This window comes from Numenius arquata, chromosome 12 (assembly GCF_964106895.1).
Source record: "Numenius arquata chromosome 12, bNumArq3.hap1.1, whole genome shotgun sequence".
Lineage (NCBI taxonomy): Eukaryota > Metazoa > Chordata > Aves > Charadriiformes > Scolopacidae > Numenius > Numenius arquata.
The window spans coordinates 25,090,841-25,111,964 of record NC_133587.1 but is presented as its reverse complement, the minus strand read 5'-3'; the positions used below and the strand labels follow the sequence as shown (position 1 = coordinate 25,111,964).

The window sequence follows — 21,124 nt, the reverse complement described above, 5'->3', positions numbered from 1 at the left end:
ACTTCTTGCTGTACCGTTCCCACAGCGCTAATGAGCGTGTGAAAAAAAAAATTAAAAAAAAAAAAATGGCAAAAGCCTGCTCTGAGGAGCTGAATTTACCGTTCTGGCTGAGATTTGCTTGCCCCGTGGGGCGGCTGCCGTGCCCCGGAGGGACTCAGCCTCGGAAAGGCAGCGGCACCCAGCCCGAAAGCCGGCATTCCTCACCCCGCCAACCCGCACCGCCGCCCGGCCTGTCAAGCTGCCCTGAGGCTGCGCCCCCCCCTCCCCCCCGCCCACACCGGCGCCGCCCCGCCCGGCAGGTGCCCTCCGGCGCACGGCCAGGCCTGGGGCCTAACTTCGGGGAACGGCTGAGCTCCCCCGCCGCCCCCGTCCATCTCTCCCTCCCGCCGGGCCCTTAAGGGTCTGGGGCCGCCTCAGCGGGCCTCGCACAGGTGCGCCCGGGAGGCGGCCGCAGGCTGGCGCACCCCCCCCACCCGGCAACCTCCGCGCCTCAGGGCGGCGGCGCGGGGCCCGCCATCTCGCCCCCCTCGGGGCTCGCCCTCCCCTTCCTCCCTCCCCTCGCTGCGGGCCGCGCTGGTGGGCTTGGCTTGGCTTGCGGCTGCAGCGCGGGGCTCGGCGTGAGTCACCCAGCTCCGCGGTGCGGGGAGCCGAGCGCGCAGGCACCCGGAGGAGGAGGAGGAGGCGGCGGGGGCGGGCGGCGGCGGGGCGGCGAGCGGGCGGGGGCGACAGGCACCGGCTCCCCGCCCGCCCACTCACACATGCTGCCGAGCCGCAGTCAGCTGGAGCGCCGCTCCCTCCTCAGCCGCCGCCGATGACCTCCTCGCCCGCCGGCAGCCGCTGAGGACCCCCGGCGTCCCCGCCAGGGCAGGGGATGGTAGATCGGCCGCCCGGAGCCCACTCCAGCCCAGCCCGCCGCACCGCAGCCTCGGCCGCCGCCGCCCGCGGGAGCCGCCGCCGCCCGAGAGGAGCCGAAAAATGAACCCCCAGTGCGCCCGCTGTGGCAAAGTGGTCTATCCCACCGAGAAAGTCAACTGCCTGGACAAGGTGCTGGGGGGCGGGCGAGCGGGAGGGGATGGCGCCTGCCGGGCGCGCCCGCCCTGTGCCCCTCTCCCCCCGGCTCCGGCGGAGCGGGCCGGGCCGGGCCGGCGGGGGAGCGGGGCGAGCCGGCAGGTGGCAAACGCAGCGCCTCAGGGGGCTAGCGCTGCGCCGGCATCCGCGCCGCCACCGCCGGGTGACAACCGCCGTGTCACCGCGCCAGTGCGGGGCGGGGAGCGAGTCGGGCCGGAGAGACGCTGCCGGGGGGTGGGGTGGTGGTGGATGGGTCCCTCCGGCATCGTCCCCCCGGCCCCAGCTTCCAGAGGGATGAAGTTGTAGGCGGACCCCCCCGGCTGTAGCTGTCGGTGCCTCCCCGAGCTGGGGCGGCTTCGGCTGCCCCGCACGCCATGGCCGCCGCGGCGGGGGGGACGGTGGCTGGGGCACTGGGGGTGGCGACAGCCCCGTTCCCTCGGGGGTATCCCCCGGTGATGCTGGTTACCGCCGAGCGCGGTAGCTCCGTAAATAACAGCAGTGAGGCTGTGACAGATGCGCCAAATTAACGTCCTCGGAAAGGCAAAGCGGCAGGAGCTACCGGAGGCAAATTCTGTATTACGTGCTAAATTTAGTGTCTGTTCAGTGTGCCCAACAGCCAGCCGTCACGTTAGTTAGTGATTTTATTCACATCGTATAGCATCCTTAGCAAGCTCTGTTGTGATTTTTTTTTTTTTTTTTTTTTTTTCTTTAACGAGGCAAAATGTCAAACTCTTGCTTTAGTTATGTTTAAAATAATCCTGACACGGTCAGCGTGCGGGAGGTCTTGGCATTCACCTTAGCAGAGAATTTATGTTTCTGGGAGTGTTTCAGAAGCACCTTTGGTCTCGTGTGAAAGTAATTGTTTTGATTTAGTTTACAGAGACCTATAATGCATGGGCAAAATATTGATGTGTAATTGTGTTTTTACATTTGCTGTACCCTAATATAGCTTTCAAAATGTCAGTATCGTAAGTAATTCTACTTTATGTTTCTTTACAGTACTGGCATAAAGGATGTTTCCACTGTGAAGTTTGCAAAATGGCTCTGAACATGAATAACTACAAAGGATATGAAAAGAAACCTTATTGCAATGCGTAAGTATTGTAAATGTCAAGTCTTGCAGAAATGCACATGAAAAGAAAACCTGGCTGTGGATATTGTCAAATAGGTATTGTCGTGCTTTAAAAACTTAATCTAGAGATGTGGCAGTGCAGTCTAAGGCAGTTCAGTATCTCTTCAGATGGCGTATTCTACTTGTATTGAATTGATAAAAGATAAAAATACTTGATTATGATGTGGTTAGGCAGTGTTTTAATATCAGATCTCAGGATGCAGGTCCTTTCCTCCCAGAAAGTGTCGGATCTGGCGCTGACTCCTTTTACGTTCATTATTGGCCTGCTGGATTACAGTGGTCCATTATGCAGCTCTCTGTTCAGGGTTATGGACCTCATCAGCATTTTATAATAAGAAAACCAAGTGCTTCTCGTTTGTGTAGTTTGCCAGAGACAATATTCTGTTAGAGATAGTGGCAACCTATTTTTAAAACTGTTATGTCGTTCACATATCTCAGATTACTAAGGTAGATATTTACAAAATCCCTGCTTCTAGTGCCTCATGCTATTTTCATTCTCTCTTAGATTTTGATAAGGAAAATAGATTAATTTTGGTCGTAGAGTATAATCATGTTGTATTCCACTTTTAGATTTTGTTGTGTGGATTTGAAGAGTGCTTTGGTGTTTGGCTTGCAAATACTGCAGAAGAGCATTATGATACATGTAGAAAAAAGGTGCTTATTGTTCTTTGTAATGCTCCTAAGATTTGCTAAGTGCATTTCAGTGTGTTTTAATCTTTAATATGCTTTGTTAGAAGGATATCTCTAAAGAATTTGGCATCAAAAGTGATCTTATATATTGTTCATATATTGTAATTATTTTCACCTTTACCTACTTAAAACATATGTTTTAAGAGACAGACTTTTGAAACTATAGGCACATTGTATTTTTCCCAGAAATAGACTCCTATGCTCATCTTAAAATATTTGTTTCATGTTGAGGTAGACAGTCTGTGGCTGGCCGTCACAGAATAGCTCAACAGCATATGCTCATTTCTTCCAGGCTAAAATTGAAGCCAGCCAGTGCCTATCTCTCTAAAATATGAGTTTTGTTATAAAAGCTGCTGTCCTGCCAAAACTTGAAACACCTGTTTCAATGTGCACAGTTGTACTTAGATTGCTTTAGGAACATATGGGGTTGAACACATACATTTCTAGCTTTCCTTGAAGTGCTCTACAGTGTAGGGGGGTGACGTTAGACCTCTTGTAATAAAGTGTGGTTGGTTGCCAGCTTTACGTGCTGTAGAGAAGGATCTGTGGGAAGGGAGGTTCATGCTTCAACAGGTGGCACACAGCAAGTCAAGACTAACCTAAAGGTTATTTGCCCTAGATGGGGCTCCACTTTTGGTACTATTTGAGTTGAAGTATAAGTACTGGTTTACATCCTTTACAGTGTTTAAAACTCTGATAATACTTTGAGCCTTTTGCCTAAACTTTTGTGGTTAAATTTCACTGCTGATACTTTGGTTGCTTGATATTTCATAAGTAACTGGATCCTTGTACTTAATAGCGCTGTTTGTTACAGAGTCTCCTCCATGTATTGGTGTTTCTGTGCTGTACATATTTAACTTCTGTTGTAGGAGAGTTTTTCATCTGTGTAGTTATGCTATGTGGTGTGTCCGTCTGTTTACAGATGAGGTGTTTAAGGATGATGGATATGTTACGTACCGTTGAAGTGCTAGTCTTTCTAGTAGTTGTTTTAATGAGCTTTGTAATACTGATCCTTGAAAAAATAATCTCTATCTTTGAAATATGTCCCTCAAACCTGAGGTATGAAACAGGAAAACATGATGTAAAAACATGAAAGAATGGGTTCCATGTATTAAGGAAGAGAGAAAATTTAATATATATTATCAGTGATGTGTATTTTGTTCTTAAGTTTCGGTAAAGGTAAGGTGGTGTGGTGTGTTTTTTTTTTTTTTTTTTAATAGAGATACTTTAAGTAATCTAAATAATTTTAAGCTCTGTATGGATCCACTAAGGGAAGACCAAGGTGTGTTCTGTGGTTTCAACAAACTTTAATATCCTTCAAAGGAGGGATAAGATGTTTATGCAAAACTGTGTTTTGAAAATACAGTTGACTTAAATTATCATATTTTGACACAGTACTCTTGCATCTCAAAGGTTACTTATTTGCAAAGCAGACACCATTATTGTATTTCAAATTATGATGTGTCTTATCCAGTGTTCATTAGTAAGAGGCAAATCCATTTTTATGTTAAACACTGCTTGATCAGAAAATCTGTGAAGAAAAGAATGCAAATGTACTCATACAAACACCTACAAGCCCTTGACAAAGAGCAATTACTGTTAGACTGTTTATTGAGGCTATCCATCAATGAGAGTGCAATTGGTAGATAAAAGTGAAGAAGTATGCACTAATTTGAATGGAAGAGAATACCATAAAGTTGTTTAATGGGTTTGGAAGCCATAGTTGGCTTTTTGTAAGGTTGCGTCAAAAAGCATGTATCTACAATAATTTCTGTATCTGTTTGTTAGTTCACAGATTAGATAATGTGCTTGAGTATATTTTGACCTTAAAGAATTCCATGCTTTTTTTTTGGATGCTGAAGCAAATAATTTTGGCTGCACTACTGGGAAAAAACACAAGTTACTATACCACTAACACATTATTGCATTTCTGTTAATATAAGAAAAAGATACTGATTTGTGACTGTTCAAACTGTACTTCTGATGGAGGAGAGTGGAGTCAGATGGATTAACAGGAACTGCCAAGCCAAGAAGGAATATATTGTGAAATACTTTATTTCAGTGTCCATTAGAAAAGAACAGAAATATTTGTAAATGCAGGATTCTACTTTTTTTAAGGGCAAGTTTTCCGTTGAGCAGCTTGTTGCATTTCTAGCTAAATGGTTGTATATGTTCCTTGTGATAAGGGTACAGTGATAGCAAAGTGATGACTGGGCTACAGACGTTGTAGAACCGGTATAGGTCAAGAAGCTGAGTTTCTTAGTATCGCACTTCGGATACTGCTTTTGTAAGATGTAGATTTATGAGAGATTTTGCAGCTGGGTTATAAGGGGAAACTTTTTCTACATGTGCTTGTGTATATATGGCTTTGAATAGAATGATCTTTGTATCGCAGAGTTTCTGTGAAGTTTCTTGATCTATCTCCTTTAAACATTTCAGTTCTCTTTTTCAGTTCTCATCTTTTTTATTATTTACATAATTTTAAGCTGTTTGAATCAGGATAGTTTCTCTCTGCTTGTTTGCATGGTGCCTACGGTATCATGCTTTGATCTCAGCTGGGACCTCTAAGTAGTACAGTACTCTGATGACTTATTGTGTTTCTCACTTTACTTGTATTCATGTTTCATCTGAAAGGCTTCATACACAACATTTTGAAGCTTGTAGATGCTTAGCACGTGGACATTGCTAGGCTTGCCTTACAATGTTAGTCTTGCCTTTTTCTTGCTGTGTGACTTTAGATGTGCCACGTTGCCAGAGAACTGCCTGATTTGTGAAAGAATGTTGATGAGGTTAAGGGCGTAGACTTGTAGTCCAGTTTTGCAGTTCAGCCAGACACTATGCGTTGCCTGATGCAGGTCAATGAGCCATGCTTTGAATGTGCATATAGATAGTAAAAGAAGGGTTAGGACAATTAAAATGGCTTGGATAATCTGATGATTTGTTAAATCAAGGTGGCTTTAATGCAAATCCAAAGAGGAATCCTATTCCTCTTTGATATTTGCAGGTAGAGGTTATTAAATATTTGTTTAATATACATGGAAATGATAAGAAGAAAAGTTGTTGCTATTATTTGCAAACTCAGAGCTGATTCTTCTCAGCTGTAAATAACCAAGATGATGCAAGGAAATGAATGGCATTTTGGCAACTAACCATCTGTGTACTAGTTCTCAAGCTTGTTAAATGATTGAATCATGTAGGATGATTACATGGTAACTTATTCTTACAAATATTCATATAAATACTTTTTTGACAGATTCACCAGACCAAAACACACGACTACTTTTTATGCAAAATGTAGAAGATGAAATGCATATTTTTGGAATGTTCTCTCCACATTAGCTATACCTGCTGATGCAAACAGGCTTCCTGCATGTGTGAACGCATCCAACAGAGATGTATTTTTTAATTTTTGCAAAACCTAACAGCTTAAGCTTCTGCAGACCTGATATACCCTCTTGCCAAAGGCAAATAACCTCGCTATTGGAGTAAATACTTCTTGAAATATTTAGTATCTAAAATTTTGCTAATCACCTGCACACAGGGTACTTGAACTTCGTTCAAGTTTTTATTTATGACAGTCACCATATGGAATGATTACATAACTTTGAAATTTAAATCTACTGTCATCAGTCTTAGTGTGAATTATTGACATGAAGAAAAACTCATCATAACTTTATTTTTTCTAGATTTAATTTCTTTCTAACTCATGCCAGTAGGAAATAGATATGCAAATACATTTGAAATATTGAGATGTTGTTAGTAGAATTGTACTACAGTTTCAATCTGCAAGTGCAGCCAAACCTTACATTTTAAGATACTATAGGGGAGGGATGAAAAATGTCAAAGTTATTTTATACCAGCCTGAAATGGTAAGAACATGGTACAACTTTCTGGACAGTCAGGTGGGCTGGAAAGTGGAAGCAGCTGCTTGTAATCAGTGGATGAATGTGGCCATTAAATATGATCTGTTGTCCTGAAAGGTGAATTTGTCTGTTGAAGTTTGATTTTAGTTGTGAAACATGGAGTGAGTTTTCTTTCTACCAGTCAGAAAACTTCTAGAAAGTGACTGGGAGTGTGATGATATATTCTCGCTAGAAATAGCTAGCTTTATCTTATTTTTCAGTATTGATTTCAGCAGGTGATTATTTATCAGTTTAAATATGGCAGGAAGGAAGAAAATGAGGGGTAAGGAGCAGCAAGAGTAATCATTCTGATGTATGATGGAGCCAGTTCTAGGAGTTTGCACTGGGTTTGCGTGTCAAGGTTTTGTTAGTGGAGGGGCTTCTGTGAGAAGCTGCTAGAAGTTTCCCTTGTGTCCGATAGAGCCAATGCCAGCTAGCTCCAAGACAGACCCACTGCTGGCCAAGCCCATCAGCAACAGTGGTAGTGCTTCTAGGATAACGTTTTTAAGAAGGGGAAAAACCCCCCTGTGTGACAGCAACCAGGAGAGGTGTGAAACGGCTATGTAGAAGCCAAGGTCAGTGAAGAAGGAGGGGGAGGAGGTGCTCCAGGTGCCAGAGCAGATTCCCCTGCAGCCTGTAGTGAAGACCACGGTGAGGTAGGCTGTCCCTCTGCAGCCTGTGGAGGTTAATGGTGGAGCAGATATCCACCTGCAGCCCATGGAGGTTAATGGTGGAGCAGATATCCACCTGCAGCCCGTGGAGGTTAATGGTGGAGCAGATGGCTGCACCTGAAGGAGGCTGTGACCCTGTGGGAAGCCTGTGCTGGAGCAGGCTCTAGGCAGGACCTGTGGACCCATGGAGAGAGGAGGCCACACTGGAGCAAGTTTGCTGGCAGGACTTAAGACCCCATGTGGGGCTCACACTGGAGCAGTCTGTTCCTGAAGGAGCCCATGGAAGGACTCAAGATGGAGAGCTGTCTCCCATGGGAGGGACCCCATGACGGAGCAGGGGACGAATGTAAGGAGTCTTCCCCCTGAGGAGGCAGGAGAGGCAGAAAAACATGTGATGAGCTGACCACAACCCCCATTCCCCATCCCCTTGCATGGCTTGGGGGGAGGAGGTAGAGAAAATCGGGAGTGAAGTTGAGCCTGAGTAAGTTGGAAGAAGGAAGGGGTGGGAGGAAAGATTTTTTTAAAATTTATTTTTTATTTGTCATTATCCTACTCTGATTGGATTGTAATAGATTAAATTAATTTTCCCCAAGTCAAGTCTGTTTTGCCCATGACAATAATTGCTGAGTTATCTCCCTGTCCTTATCTTGACCCACGAGCCTTTTGTTATATTTTCTTTCCCTCTGTCCAGTTGGGGAGGGGGAGTGACAGAGCAGCTTTGGTGGGCACCTGGTGTCCAGCCAGGGTCAACCCACCACAGAGTTGTAGTAAAGAGAACATACAGAGTATTGTTTTCTAATTCTCCATCTTCAACTGAACAGCAATTTAGTTAGTGTAAAAGGATAACAGTGAGTTTGCGTTGGGGAGGAAGATTGTTTTATGGCATGGTTAATCTTACAGTCAGTTACATGTATGTGTGGTTTTGTTTTTTCCCCTCTCATCATTTTGGGCTTTTCAGCTGTTTCTGATCATTAGATTTGATCAAAAGTAAGCTATTATATAGGTTAACCCAATATGGCCATTCTTATAAAAAGAAACAACCCAGAAACTCCCATGCAAACCTTGGCAGAGAGGCAAGAGATAAAGGCAAGGATTTGCACTTTATCACTGTACTAACTTTGTGTATTCACAACTTTCCTCTTAGGATGTAGTGTAAAATGAGTAATGTGAATAACAGAACCACTAGAAAAACAGCTGGTAAGGGCCTCAAATCAGCCAAATGCACCTATGTCATTCAGGTCCATTATTTCTTGTTCAGCATCTCATTAAATACAGACTTCAGTATTTGAAAACAGTTATCATGTCTCCCCTTGGCCATCTTTTCTTTAAACAGAACAGCTCTAACTGTTTCCTTGTAGATCATATTTTCTGGTAATTCTTGTCTCTCTGCCTTCAATTGTCTCTGAATAGTCCACATATATATGTGTATATGTATGTATATTTGAATTGCAGTGCCCAGTGGAGCATTACCAGAGCTGGTAGAATAGCAAGTGTGCCCATGCAACTCATTTCTCCTAAGTCCCCATACAGTCACTGCCATTTTTTTGTTGTTGTTGCAAAACTCAAACTGTTAAGTCATATTCAGATTGTTGTGTGCTACAGTTTTATCTTTCTATGCAGAATCGCAGCCTCAGCAGTTGTTGTTATCCATTATCTGAGCAGCTAATTGTTCTTGGCTAAGCACAGAATCTTCCACTTGGTTCTTATTGAACTGAATCTCCATTTTTCCCTAGGCTGTTTCTCCAATTTGTCAAGTTCATTTTATATTCTAATTTTGTTCTTTCATGTGCTTGCAGCCCCTTCTTATCAACCTATCAACCTTCCCACCAGACAGCCTGTAAGCACACTGCAGATTTAATAAGTGTAATCTTCATTTCATCACCCAGGTTGCAGGCTGAAGGCCTGGAAGGGTGTTGGGCGCAGTATGTGCCTCTGTGGTCTAATGCAGCCTTCCCTCCTGTAGTGAGCAGTGAAGTACTTTATCTTCTCTACCTATTCATGGAGCGCTACATCAAGCGTTAAGAAAGAAAATAAAATTGTGAAAGAGCGTGATCATAGTGGATATTTATACAAGCTCTGCTTGAATATGAGGAACAGCTACAAGTACTCCTGTTGAGGAAACGTGTTCCTGTTGAGGAAACTTGTTCCTGCTGCTCCTTGTTGAGGTATCTTGCTTGGTTAATTAAGTCCAAATTAGTATTGGTGGTATCCAGTAATGAAAAGGAAAGTAGGACAAGAAGCTGAGCCTATTTGCTAGAACGGTTGAAGGAGCTTCTTAGGCAAAATATATTTGAGTCTCTGAATGGTGTTCAATGCATATCTTTAAACTCTTTTAAGAAGGCACATGAGAACGCTTTGTCAGAGTTGCTGAATACTGTGCACGAGGCGGGTGGTGGTTATTTGTAAAGAAGTTACTAGAGAATAATCATCGCAGACATTCAGATCTTGGGAAGAGTTGGGCTGCGTTTGATCCCCATGACTGTGTCTGAGTAAGGGGGTGCAAAAATATTTCTCAGGTTCCATTTCACCATGTTCAGTTGGCCGTGTTCTGATTTCGCATTTGAACGAGACCCGCGTATGACGCCTTACACGCGTGTGCTGGTGGGTGTGCAGGGAGAGGACTCCGTGTGCTCCAACAGGCCCCTTGGTTTGCGTTGCTGCTAGCTGTGGAGAGCACCACAGCTTAGCTGCAGCCAGCCTGCTTCCCTGCTGCTGCAAATGGAGTAGAAAAACTGCCCCAAGGGAGATGAGTTGTTACCTTTTTTTTTTTTTTTTCCCCTCTCTCAGAGCAGGTGAATTCTCAGACTGCGTTGAGCAAGTACTGTCACGTCTAGTACCTGATGTGAGTATAGGCTCTGTGTTTAGAATTCATATCTTTTAATATTCTGCCTGTTGGTGAAATTCCTCTACAAGGACAATTAGAAGTTTGTGTTATTTAGGACGTTGCTGGGGCAAATAAATAGAAAATACAAAAATTAATATTACATATTTTATTTTTATTTTTCTGTGAGAATGCAATAAACATGGCAGAGCTATTTGCAAGAAGTGCTTGTAGAAATCCTTGCGGTGTGGAATCCTGATCTGTTGCCAGTTTATATCTTGGCTTGAGTAAATAGGCGTTTTTAATTTGTATGATCATTGGTCATCGTAGACTGCAGATAATTTTTCCAGGGAAGAATATGTGCATCTCCTCAACACCTGTTGACATAGAATATATTGAATGTGTATTATTAGGGGGCTGTAGTTACTGAGACACAATTTCAGTAAGTGGGATTTTCTTTGCTTGCTAGTATCTTAGCCACTGTTGATGCTCAACATAATCTTGATTTTTCTTAATAACTATTACTTTCTGTACTCATTCCTAAAGATTGATGAATTTTGTTTCATTATATTTACTAAAATATTTAGGCAACAGAACAAGAACAATAGATGAAATTTTGGGATTCCAAATAATTTACTTATTTGCATTTCATAGCTAGAGCTTTGAAAGAGGTAATAACCAGTTGGAGCAGGCCTGTGAAATCTTAATGGTATGTTTTGTTAGCAGCTTTGTCATTTAACTGTTTGGGGTTTTAAATGTTCTAAGCCATGGAATTTTCTATCATATTTGCCAAAGAAAAAAAAAAAAAAAAAAGTATTTTTACTTTGCTGAATTTTAAGTTCTGTGTAGCTCTGCTTATGTTGATGGTCACAAGTAAACCTGCTGTCCTGATTTACTCTATATACTTTATAAAACTTGAATAAAAATAAGTTTATGTTCCAATCTTTCATGTCACTTTGAATTTTTAGTCAGTGATGTCAATAGAGAATGACAACATCATGTCAGTCAATTCAGTGTCAAGAGGCATGTTTTGCTGTTTACATATAATGTCAGTGGAAGCTTCCTGTAATTATCCAGACAATGTACGGTCTTGGCTGAGTGGACAGTTATTTTCATAATTTTGAATATTGTGGGGTGCTTACAGAAACCTTGCTAAATTTAGAGATTGTAGAAGTTACACTGAGGGCAGAGTTTGGCTATGTGATGTTGAGATTTCTTGAAAAGAGAGTAGGCAGGACTTGCAAGGGGAAAGTTTGCTGCAAGAAGAGATGGGTGAAATACTTGTTGAATAACTGGACTGTTCATGCTGCCCCTAGTTATGTCATCTCATGCAGTAACTTTCTGAAAAAAGAGAAACCTGCAGTTAATTCTCCTTCTTGATTTGCAGATTAGTCCATTTCTTTTCTCTGTGCCTCCCTCTGTCTTCTGATGTTAGAGTTGATGTTGCATCAGAGTTGTCCAAACTATTTTACTTTGCTTTTTATTCGTGTTGCCTGTGTAACTTTTCTTTGTACCAGGAGGAAATGTCTGGATGATGAGCAGTGCAGAATTTTTAGTTTTTTGTATTTCCTCCACCTGTATCTTTTGCTCCCCTCCTCCAAATCCTCCTGTTCTCAGTTGTGGTGGAATTGCATGATGGTAGCTGATCTCATAACATCTTAATGTGAGGAGGGCACAAAAATGTGCAATCAGCGTCACACCTGAGAGAAGACTACAGCGGCTTAGTTTTTAAAAATGAAAAACTTAATTGTAATTTGGCCCGTAATTGTTTAAGCATATATATTGCAATATACGGGAAGTGCAGCGTTTCTTAAAATGTAAAACTATATGGAACCTGTGTAAGTTTCTTCCTTCTTTCAAAGTTTCAAAAATTCACACTAGATCTTTTTTTTTTTTTTTCCCTGCTTAAGAGAGCAAATGTTTGGAGGTAGTCCATCATTAAATGGCAGCATTTTTCACACAGGTGTATTGGTGTAATGCCAATTTCACAAATTTAAAAATAATTTAGTGCTGCATTATAATTTAGTTATACCTCAGATATCTTTTTGAACTGGCAAACTAAATGGTAATAGCTGGTTTTTGGTTTGGTTTTTTTTTTTTTTTTTCCAGTTTTACTCTGGAAGAATTCAATACTTGTATGCAATTCCTTCTAGCATCAGAAAGCTGTAACTAGAAATACTTAGGGAAGGATTTCTTTAAAAATTGATGATTTTAGACATAATTAAAATGCAAGTGGCTAGGTTTGTGGAGGGGAAAAAGTGGTAAATTACCAAACCCCCCCCCCAAAACCAAAAAAAAACCCCCCAAAAACCAAACCAAACCAAAAACAAAAAACCAACATAAACCATTTCTGCTGAATGGTGTAGAGTGGCATACGTTCAACACAGTAGCGTGTTCACGTGTTGCATAGTACTGGTTGTGTGCATCTGCAAATGCAAGAGAGAAGAAATTTCTGACTGCCATTTGCCAGGTGATACTAGAGGAAAAGGGGCCGGTATGAGGATTTCTAGCAACAGAAGTGCTCAATAGGTGGTTGACCAGGAGATGATTACCACTGTTAGAATTGGCAGCATGCTTGGTATGTTGCTGTAAGGGAGGTTGTAGTTCAAGTTTTAAAGAACCTGCCTGAAAATATATATTTAGGAAAGCAAAGCTTCCTAAAGGACTCAAATTTATTTTTTTGGAGCTTCTATTTGTGTTTGATACAGTGATGCTAGTGCCTTTGTTGATGTTCATATTTGATGGGTAGTAGAGAAGTGATATTGATTGGGGGTGAATGAAGAGAAGGAATGACAGTTGAAAGAAGCTTTCTTAAAAAAATAGTTGCTGAGTGGCCCATTGTGTAGGTGTACTTGATATAAATTTTGCTCTAACATAGGAAGGTCTTGAGTGTTTTACTTTGAAGTAGTTGATTGGATTTTGTCAGGCTATCAGAAACAGAGCCGAAGTTTGTTACAACAGTTACTAGCGTAACTTGTTGAAACACTGTGGCGTTAGCATAAAATTGTTAGGAGGAAAGGGGAAAGGAGGCTGGAAGAAAAAATATATAAAGATATATTTAGAAGAACAACATTCCTTGAAATATGTGAAAGAAATTGCCACCTCTAGTAAATGAGACTGAGAAATAATTATTATGGGTAACTTACCAGTGATAATGTGTCTACTTACACACGGGGGGAAAAAAGAGTATGCATGCAGAGAAAGCAAGGATAGATGGAAAAGAGAAATAATTAATTTATAAAAATGTTTGTTGAGCTTTTCAATGTAGCAGTAACAAATTAAATTTCTGAAATGGTCGCACTTTTGAGTCTTTGATTAGGAACAGGGTACTGTCATGGTGAGTGATCAGTCAGGATATGTCATGAGCTTTTTGGCTTCTTTTGATCTGAAGATCAAAAGGGAGATTAAACACAGTCATTCTCAGATAGCAGTTTAAATAGTGAGTTATGTGGCTTACATCGTAGTTGTGTCAGAAATGCTGGAAATCCATATTAAAAAGTATGGCAGAAGCTAGAAGAAGAAAAAGGAAGAGCAAGTAGATGAGCTTTAGTTGAGTTAATGGTCAGCCTGCTCCATTTATGCTTCTCTCCGTGCAGTCAGGTCTCAATTCTTGCAGGGGCTGAAACTATTTGCTCACAGTCCAACTTCTGTTAGTTCTGTCATTATTTTAACAATAGTAAATTGATATTCAGACTAGAAAAAGAGATACTGTTATTGGGTCAAATATCATGTGGTTTATTTGCACTGCAGGTACTGAAGACTTTGTCCTGCTTTGAGGAACTTGCAAATTGTTATGTAGTAATTAATAAGAAATACCAGGACAATTGGAAAAAATACAGTTTCTCACTTAATTTTGTGCCCCCTGAAAAATGCTCTGTACACTGAAACAGTAGGCTACTAAATAGCATCCCCAGGAAGATGAAAAGCTTGAGGGGAAACTAAGAAGTACGGTGAGAGTTGTGTGAAAATGAGATCAGTGTGTGTGATTAGTTTTTCTGATAATCTAATGCAAACTTTCACACAAAAGTATGTTGCGAACTTTATTTTTTTTTCCAATAAGATGTAGGTGGATATTCTTCTGAGCAGTAATGACTTAGTTGCTGTAGTGTTTTGTGTTTATCAGTTATCAACAACTCAACATAGCCAGATAATTATATTGGAGTTTGTTTTGAAATGTAGGAGATCATCTGGTTCTACAGGCTACTAAGCTGCTTCAGTACCAATGAATATTTTTGTAGGACCTGAAGAACTTAAAAATGATGTGTAAAATAGGGCTTTTTGTATTTTTTACTTCAGGAAGTTTGGGAAGAAGTTCTGAAGTCTGAACACAAGCTGGTCGAGCCTTGTATTAATTCCTCCTTGAGCTAAAGAACTTCTTTCAGATGACTCTTGCCTTTGTGGAGGAGAAAGTCAAAAGTGTAACATCCAGTTTCTTGCACTGATTGAATGCTTAACTTTCATCACCATGCTACTTCTGTTTCAAGCCTCATTTGGGTCAACAGCAGGAGTCTTTCTTACTGCCCAAAAAGCAATGACAGATTATATCTCCTATACAGAATAATACTGTATATGGAAAAGATTAACAAAAGGGAAAATTAAACTTGTCATCTGGGTATGGATGTAAAGGAGACTGTAATATGCTTTTAGAAATTGAAGGAAATGGGGTTTAAAAAAAAAAAAAGAAAAGGTTATTTTGCTCTAATTTCACCCTGAGGAGAATGGCAGCTCCTCTTTTTCATACCTCACTTCACCCAGTTGCTTCTGCTGTGCTGGAGGTGTAGAGATGTAGGCTCTGGTGGACTTAGTTTGGTGACCAAACAGGCCCTTTTATTTTCCTCTGCCATTTTTCTTTGTGCATTGGCACAGCCACCTGGCTGTTGGGTGTCAGGTGCGAGACACGTGTGTCTCCCTTGGATTTTCCATCTGCACTGTTTGTATACAACTTGGGTCTCATGTGGAAATGTTTCAGGGTCTCTCTTTGATGTGTATCTTCAAAAAGACTGCTACAAAAAGGCACTACTTCACAACTGGGATAAGAAATGTTAATACATGCAGTTACTATTAACTATACGTTTTATACCAAAGAAATCAGAACTGGCTGTTCAGGAACAGACTTATAATGGATCTTTGAAATTGATAGTATAGTAGATTAACAGTTCATAGTAATAATTAATACTAATTAATTTTATACCTGCTCTACTTGATTTTCAGTGGACCAGTTTCTTACTAGATGTTTTGCATTAATCTGCTGGTTTCAAGTCTTTTGTTTTTTTTTTATGTGTGTATAGGAAACTGTGTTTTAACTGTGTTGGTTTCATAGTAGCAGAATGCTCAATTTCAGGGACAAATTTAGCTTTGTCAGTTGGACTTATTTTGCTTAGGTGTATTTTTACCAGAACAGCTTTTATAAAAACATTAAAATATTATGTGTTAATTATATATGTTAATTTAATTATAGTTGTATATTATATTTAGCATTATGATGACAATATACAAATAAGAATCTCTAAATGCTGAAGGAGATAAAACACATTATTTTCAAGAGGATGGAGTTGTAATATAGCAGGGGTTCTTTGCTATAGCTTGTGAAGAACAGCCATTTTAAGAGAAAATGTTTTTTGAAGAAAAGTTTGAATATTAAAAAAAATCCAGATCACAGTTCTTCTCAAAAAAGAACTGGTTTTCCCAATCACATGTAATGTTAAGAATGTTTTGTGTATTTGTGCGAGAAGCTCTGCTGCTCCCCAAGGTGTGGGAGGAAGTCTAAAGGAAGTTCATAGTAGTGGTGGCCTTGTGGAGCGCTTTTACACATGGACTTTATAGTTGTTGCAGCCTACAATCTTTATTTTCGTCTTATTAGGCATACGCTCTTTTAATTTTATTGGGGCTTTATTAACAGCTGTGATGTTTCTTTTTTATGTAGGCTTCAATTAACATTTCTGGTCCACTCCCTATTACTTTAATATGTCAAGCAGTGTGTTGAAAAGACTGTGAAAAGACAACAAATATGTTGAATATTGCCCTGGAAAGCAGAGTCCTGAGCCTCAAGCATAGTTAACTCCAAACAATCCCAAGACGGTTAAAATGCTTACAAAGACAGTATTTCAATATATTCCAATTTGTTTCTCTCCTAAACACATAGATCTAACTTATTTTGAATTGGATTCCTTACCCTCTATGGTTTGTGTTTCCTGTATGATTGTTCTGTAAGGTTTTGGCTCGAGGTCTAAAACTGATATCGTGTCTGCTGAAATTTTTGCTCTTGCAATGAAGTTACGGAGTAAAACTTAGTCTTATAATCCAGTCATCCTTTGGAACTTGATGTCTTTTGTAATCATGCGTATGATTAATATATTGCTAGAATGGAGACTATACCTTTAAACACAAAATAATTTAAAAGTTGCTAACAAATGTGTTTCATATCCCATGAATGATCATTCTTTTGCTGTATGTATATCTTTTTTGAGAGAAACCTTTTAGAGAAGAGGCACTCTTGTATTTGCACAATTGGCTTTTCTTACCTGAGATACAGACTAATGTCAATTTGTATTTTGTTACTGGGAACAGCTATGTGCCACGTATGCAATGAAAAAGAAAGATACTGCTCTGACTAGTATCCTGACAGTTTTAGTTTAGACTGTTGAAGTTAGGGAGATTTTAAATTTGACTCCTTGGCACTTTGTTGTTTTTCACAGTGAAATTACATGTCATGGTTTTGTACGTTTTCCTATGCAACGTAACTACTTGATAACTGTAAGCAAATTAAAGTTAAGATAAAAATGATTCCTCTACTTTTCATCACAGCTGTATGCACACCTGCTTTCACTCAAACCAAATTTTCACAGAATCATAGGGGTTGGAAGGGACCTTTGGAGATCATCTAGTCCAAACCACCTGCCAAAGCAGGTTCACCCAGAGCAGGCTGGACAGGAATGCAGCCAGGCAGGTTTTGAATATCTCCAGAGAAGGAGACTCCACAACCTCTTTGGGCAGCCTGTTCCAGTGCTTTGTTACTCTCAAAGTAAAGAAGTTTTTCCTCATGTTGAGAGGGAATTTCATGTGTTCCAGTTTGGGCCTGTTGCTCCTTGTCCTGTCACCAGGCACCACTGAAAAGAGCCTGACCCCATCCTCTTGGCACCCACCCTTTAGATATTTATAAGCATTGATAAGATCTGCCTCTCAGTCTTCTCTTGTCCAGGCTAAACAGACCCAGGTCCCTCAGCCTTTCCTCATGAGAGAGATGCTCCAGTCCCCTGATCATCTTTGTAGCCCTCTGCTGGACTCTTTTCAGTAGTTCCCTGTCCTTCTTGAACTGGAGGGCCAGAATTTTTTTTAATTCCAGACTTGAAAAAATACATCCTCTAAGTGCTAGACAAAAATATATCAATGGTATTGTTTTCCTATGCTTATTATAGTGAAAAAGTGTACTGAGCTATAGAAGATATTATTATTTGAAAAATGTTTATTGTGGAAAGAGCTGTGCTGGTCATTTCAGTACATGAGTTGCTTGCTATTTTTAGTTTGGGCAGTAATGGTCACTGAGACAATTTAATAGTAAATTGTCGTCTTACAAATTTTTTTCTGTCTCAATGTACCTTGTGAGAATGCTTATGTTAATTTTCAAAAGTTCTTTTTCTAAAGCAAAATAAGTGAAAAGTAGTAATCTGACACTTTCTTTAAAGAGAAATAAACTACACTGGAAGCCTTCATGGCACCATTTTCATATATGCTATAAAGCAACTATACTAAAGCAATTCATCTGTTTTGGTTATAGTAAATTAAGGCGTAGATGGACAAGAGTTGGGAAAACATAGCATTCAGAGCTCTACAAATAGTCAAGCAACTATCAATTTCCCCAAAGAAGCGATGGGATTATTTTTGAATAGGAGAGGCATAATCACACCTTTAGTATGTGGAAGACGCTGGATGTAAAACCGGCGGGTAATGTTAGAAGTAGACATCTGAGCTGGAAAGATTTTCCATATGCCACAATCTTCATGAAGACTGTACTAAGTAGACCTTCATAAACAATTCTGTTGATGCATAGGAATTTATCTCAGCTGTGTTAGCCTTGCAATATAGATGGGCAAAAAGCAGAAAATACCTGCTGTTCCCGTAAAAAATCAGACCTTAAAATAGGAATGCACTGAACACACAAAAGAAAAAGATCCCACAGAGTCAGAATGTCATTTGTAATGTCATTTTTAAAGTGAAACACTTTAAAAGCACTATTGTCAATTATTTTGTTGTTTGCAGAGTACCTGTTATTGTCATAGTTGAATACCTTTTACCCAGGGGATGTTAGTTTATGTAGAACTGATGGGCCAATATATTATAAAACAGTGCATGTCTGATGGGGGGCTGGAATTCATCATGTCCTGGGACATCGTTGTGAAGACTGACTTAAAAGTGAGGACAGTTGACTGAAACAGCCTTGCCATAAGTGTAGCGTATCAAGGGAAGATTGGCAGAATTAAATACTCAAAAATATCTTGTGGACTGTAGTATGGTGGTAGGTTTTTTTTCAGACACTGCTTTGAAGAGGATCCCTTAAAAGTTTTAAAAGCACCTTAAAAGGTGCTTTTTAGATGTGGTTGCAAATAGTTGGCTTAGAACTGTTGCTCATATCTCCTAAGCTTCTCCCATCACAGGAAAACAGTAGTGTAGATGGTGTCTCTGGAAAGTAATTGAAAAAAATAATTGAAGTAGGCCACTATCTACTCTGTGTTATGTTTTCTCAATGGAAGGAATTAAGAAATACAGTGTTTTGTACTTTCTTGAGTGTTCCATTTGTCACCCTTTTCCCAGTGGGAGAGACGTGCTCAGTGGAATATCTTCTAATGGTTTGATTTCATACTTGCTGTAAGCAGAACAGCTTTTATTGGCCTTACAAGAAGATGTAGACATTAGGCTAGTGGAGAGTGTGGTTAATGTATATTTTGACTGACATAAAATGTTAAAACTCGTAACCATTTTTGTGAGACAAGAAATATGTAAAGCAGTGGGTAGAGAAGTACTCACTGCACGGTATTTCTGGCACAAAGCGGTGGTATATTAAAGTACATCCTGGGTGAAAGAAGAGTGGGGAGGTACAGAAATGTGGCATTTCAAGAAGGCTAGGGTATGGACCAAGTTGTCACTGCAGGAGAATTCAGAATAGAAAGGGCTATGCACATATTATATGGTCTTAAAATGTTTAAAACAGAAGAACTTAAAAATCATGAGTGAATAAAGCTGGCAAGTTTCCCCTTCTGCTCCATCCACACAGGTTGTTAAATGATTCTCCTTGCTGTGGTAGCGGAAAGCATGCTGCCAGGAGTGCATTAAGCATCGTGATTAATGTCTGTCACATGTTTATTCTCTCATCTTCTCCCCAGCAGGTGGTGTGTATATGCAGTGCAGGGTGTTTTTTTTGTAGGTTTAAAGAAAACAAGACTGTTTGCTAAGATGCATGTATGTGTGAGACAATATCAAAGAAATAGAACATGTGCTTGGAGCAGAAAGGGCTTATGGTGGCCCCACGCTCCTGGAAACCAGGCTGAACAAGAAACAAATCACCTCCAGGAAGGTTCTGTCTCCACTGTAGGTGATCTCTGCTCTCGTTGTAGAGATTTCTTGTGAGCCAGAAATAGTAAAATCAGAGTCATCCTTCCTTAAATTTGAGTTGCCTTTTAAAATAGTCACATTCAGTATGAGGTCAGGTAACTCGAACTTTGAAACTCTGTGGGAAGGCAGCACTGACAGTGGCAGAGAGGTTTCAAGTGTTTATGGCAACCTCTTCTGGTTAGAGGGTATTCTGGTCTACTCTGCCTGAACTGGAGTTGCCTCGGTTACTTGATGTGCCCAGTGCTGGAATGATGGGGACATGCATACCAAGTGCAGCCAGTTCTTAGAAAGGTGCTTATACTAAAGTGTATTTACGACTGGGGAAAAAAGGCTATTTTATGTTGAAGTGCAGCAAAACAAATTAACCACTGTATTACAGTATTCTTCTTACACACTGTCTATGTGAGTGTGATGTTTTTTCTTAAGAGTCTTAATAATAACTAATAATACATTACTTATGGTAGTGTCAATTTTTGTATGGTTTGGATACCATTAGGTGGAAGAATGAAATGTATATGAAGAATAGTGAAAGTAATTTGACCAAGTTTCTAGTTATTTTATCTGAAAAATATACCGGGATTGTTAGATCTTTGCACGGTTCATTGTATGGTGTAAATGCCTACAACTGATATATACAGATCTACATTTTCTACATATCTAAACTATTTCAACAACCATAAAACTAAACAGACCTTTTTCCTTTAATATGAACACGTTTGACTCTTTGGCTTTTGAATGTGAGGTTGTATTTGAGTATCATTACCTTGGAATTTTAATCTCATTTACACAAGGTCTTGGTTACAGTTGCTTAGTAACACGCTGCAGAAACAGATTTGTTGATTTATGATAATATATCTACAATATCCTTATAATTAAAGATGTTGTAAGGAAAGCAAGTACACAATGTGGGCGTGTATTTCAGCTGAATGTTTTCCAATAACCCCTGTCTTCACACTGTATCTTACAGTGAGTGTCTTTGTACAGATGTCAACCATTTATGTCACTCACCTGACACCTGACTCACACCGTTGTGTGTGGTTTGGTGGTAGTTTTGGGTAATGCTGATTTGCAATTTGCAGGTGAGTCCGAAATACTGAGGTTTAGCAATTTACTTCCATGGGGCAGCAATTCTGATGTGGCAGTTGTTTTGTAAGACTTGCACTGATATCAGGAACGCATCAGGGACAAGTTGTGAGAGAGTGAGAGAGAGTCTCGTGGTTCATTTTTACATGGT

General features: G+C 40.5%; 1 protein-coding gene across 3 annotated transcripts in view; it reads left to right on the top strand.

Moving 5' to 3' along the window:
- Positions 1-756: 756 nt before the first annotated feature.
- The window catches only part of NEBL (nebulette), a 273,379-nt gene continuing 253,011 nt past the window's right edge, over positions 757-21,124 (top strand). For all 3 annotated transcript variants that reach the window (XM_074157127.1, XM_074157126.1, XM_074157125.1), the window contains exons 1-2: positions 757-1,044; positions 2,068-2,162. In XM_074157127.1, coding sequence (XP_074013228.1) covers positions 976-1,044; positions 2,068-2,162 — 164 coding nt within the window. In that variant the 5' untranslated portion in view covers positions 757-975. The remainder of the gene's footprint in view (positions 1,045-2,067; positions 2,163-21,124) is intronic.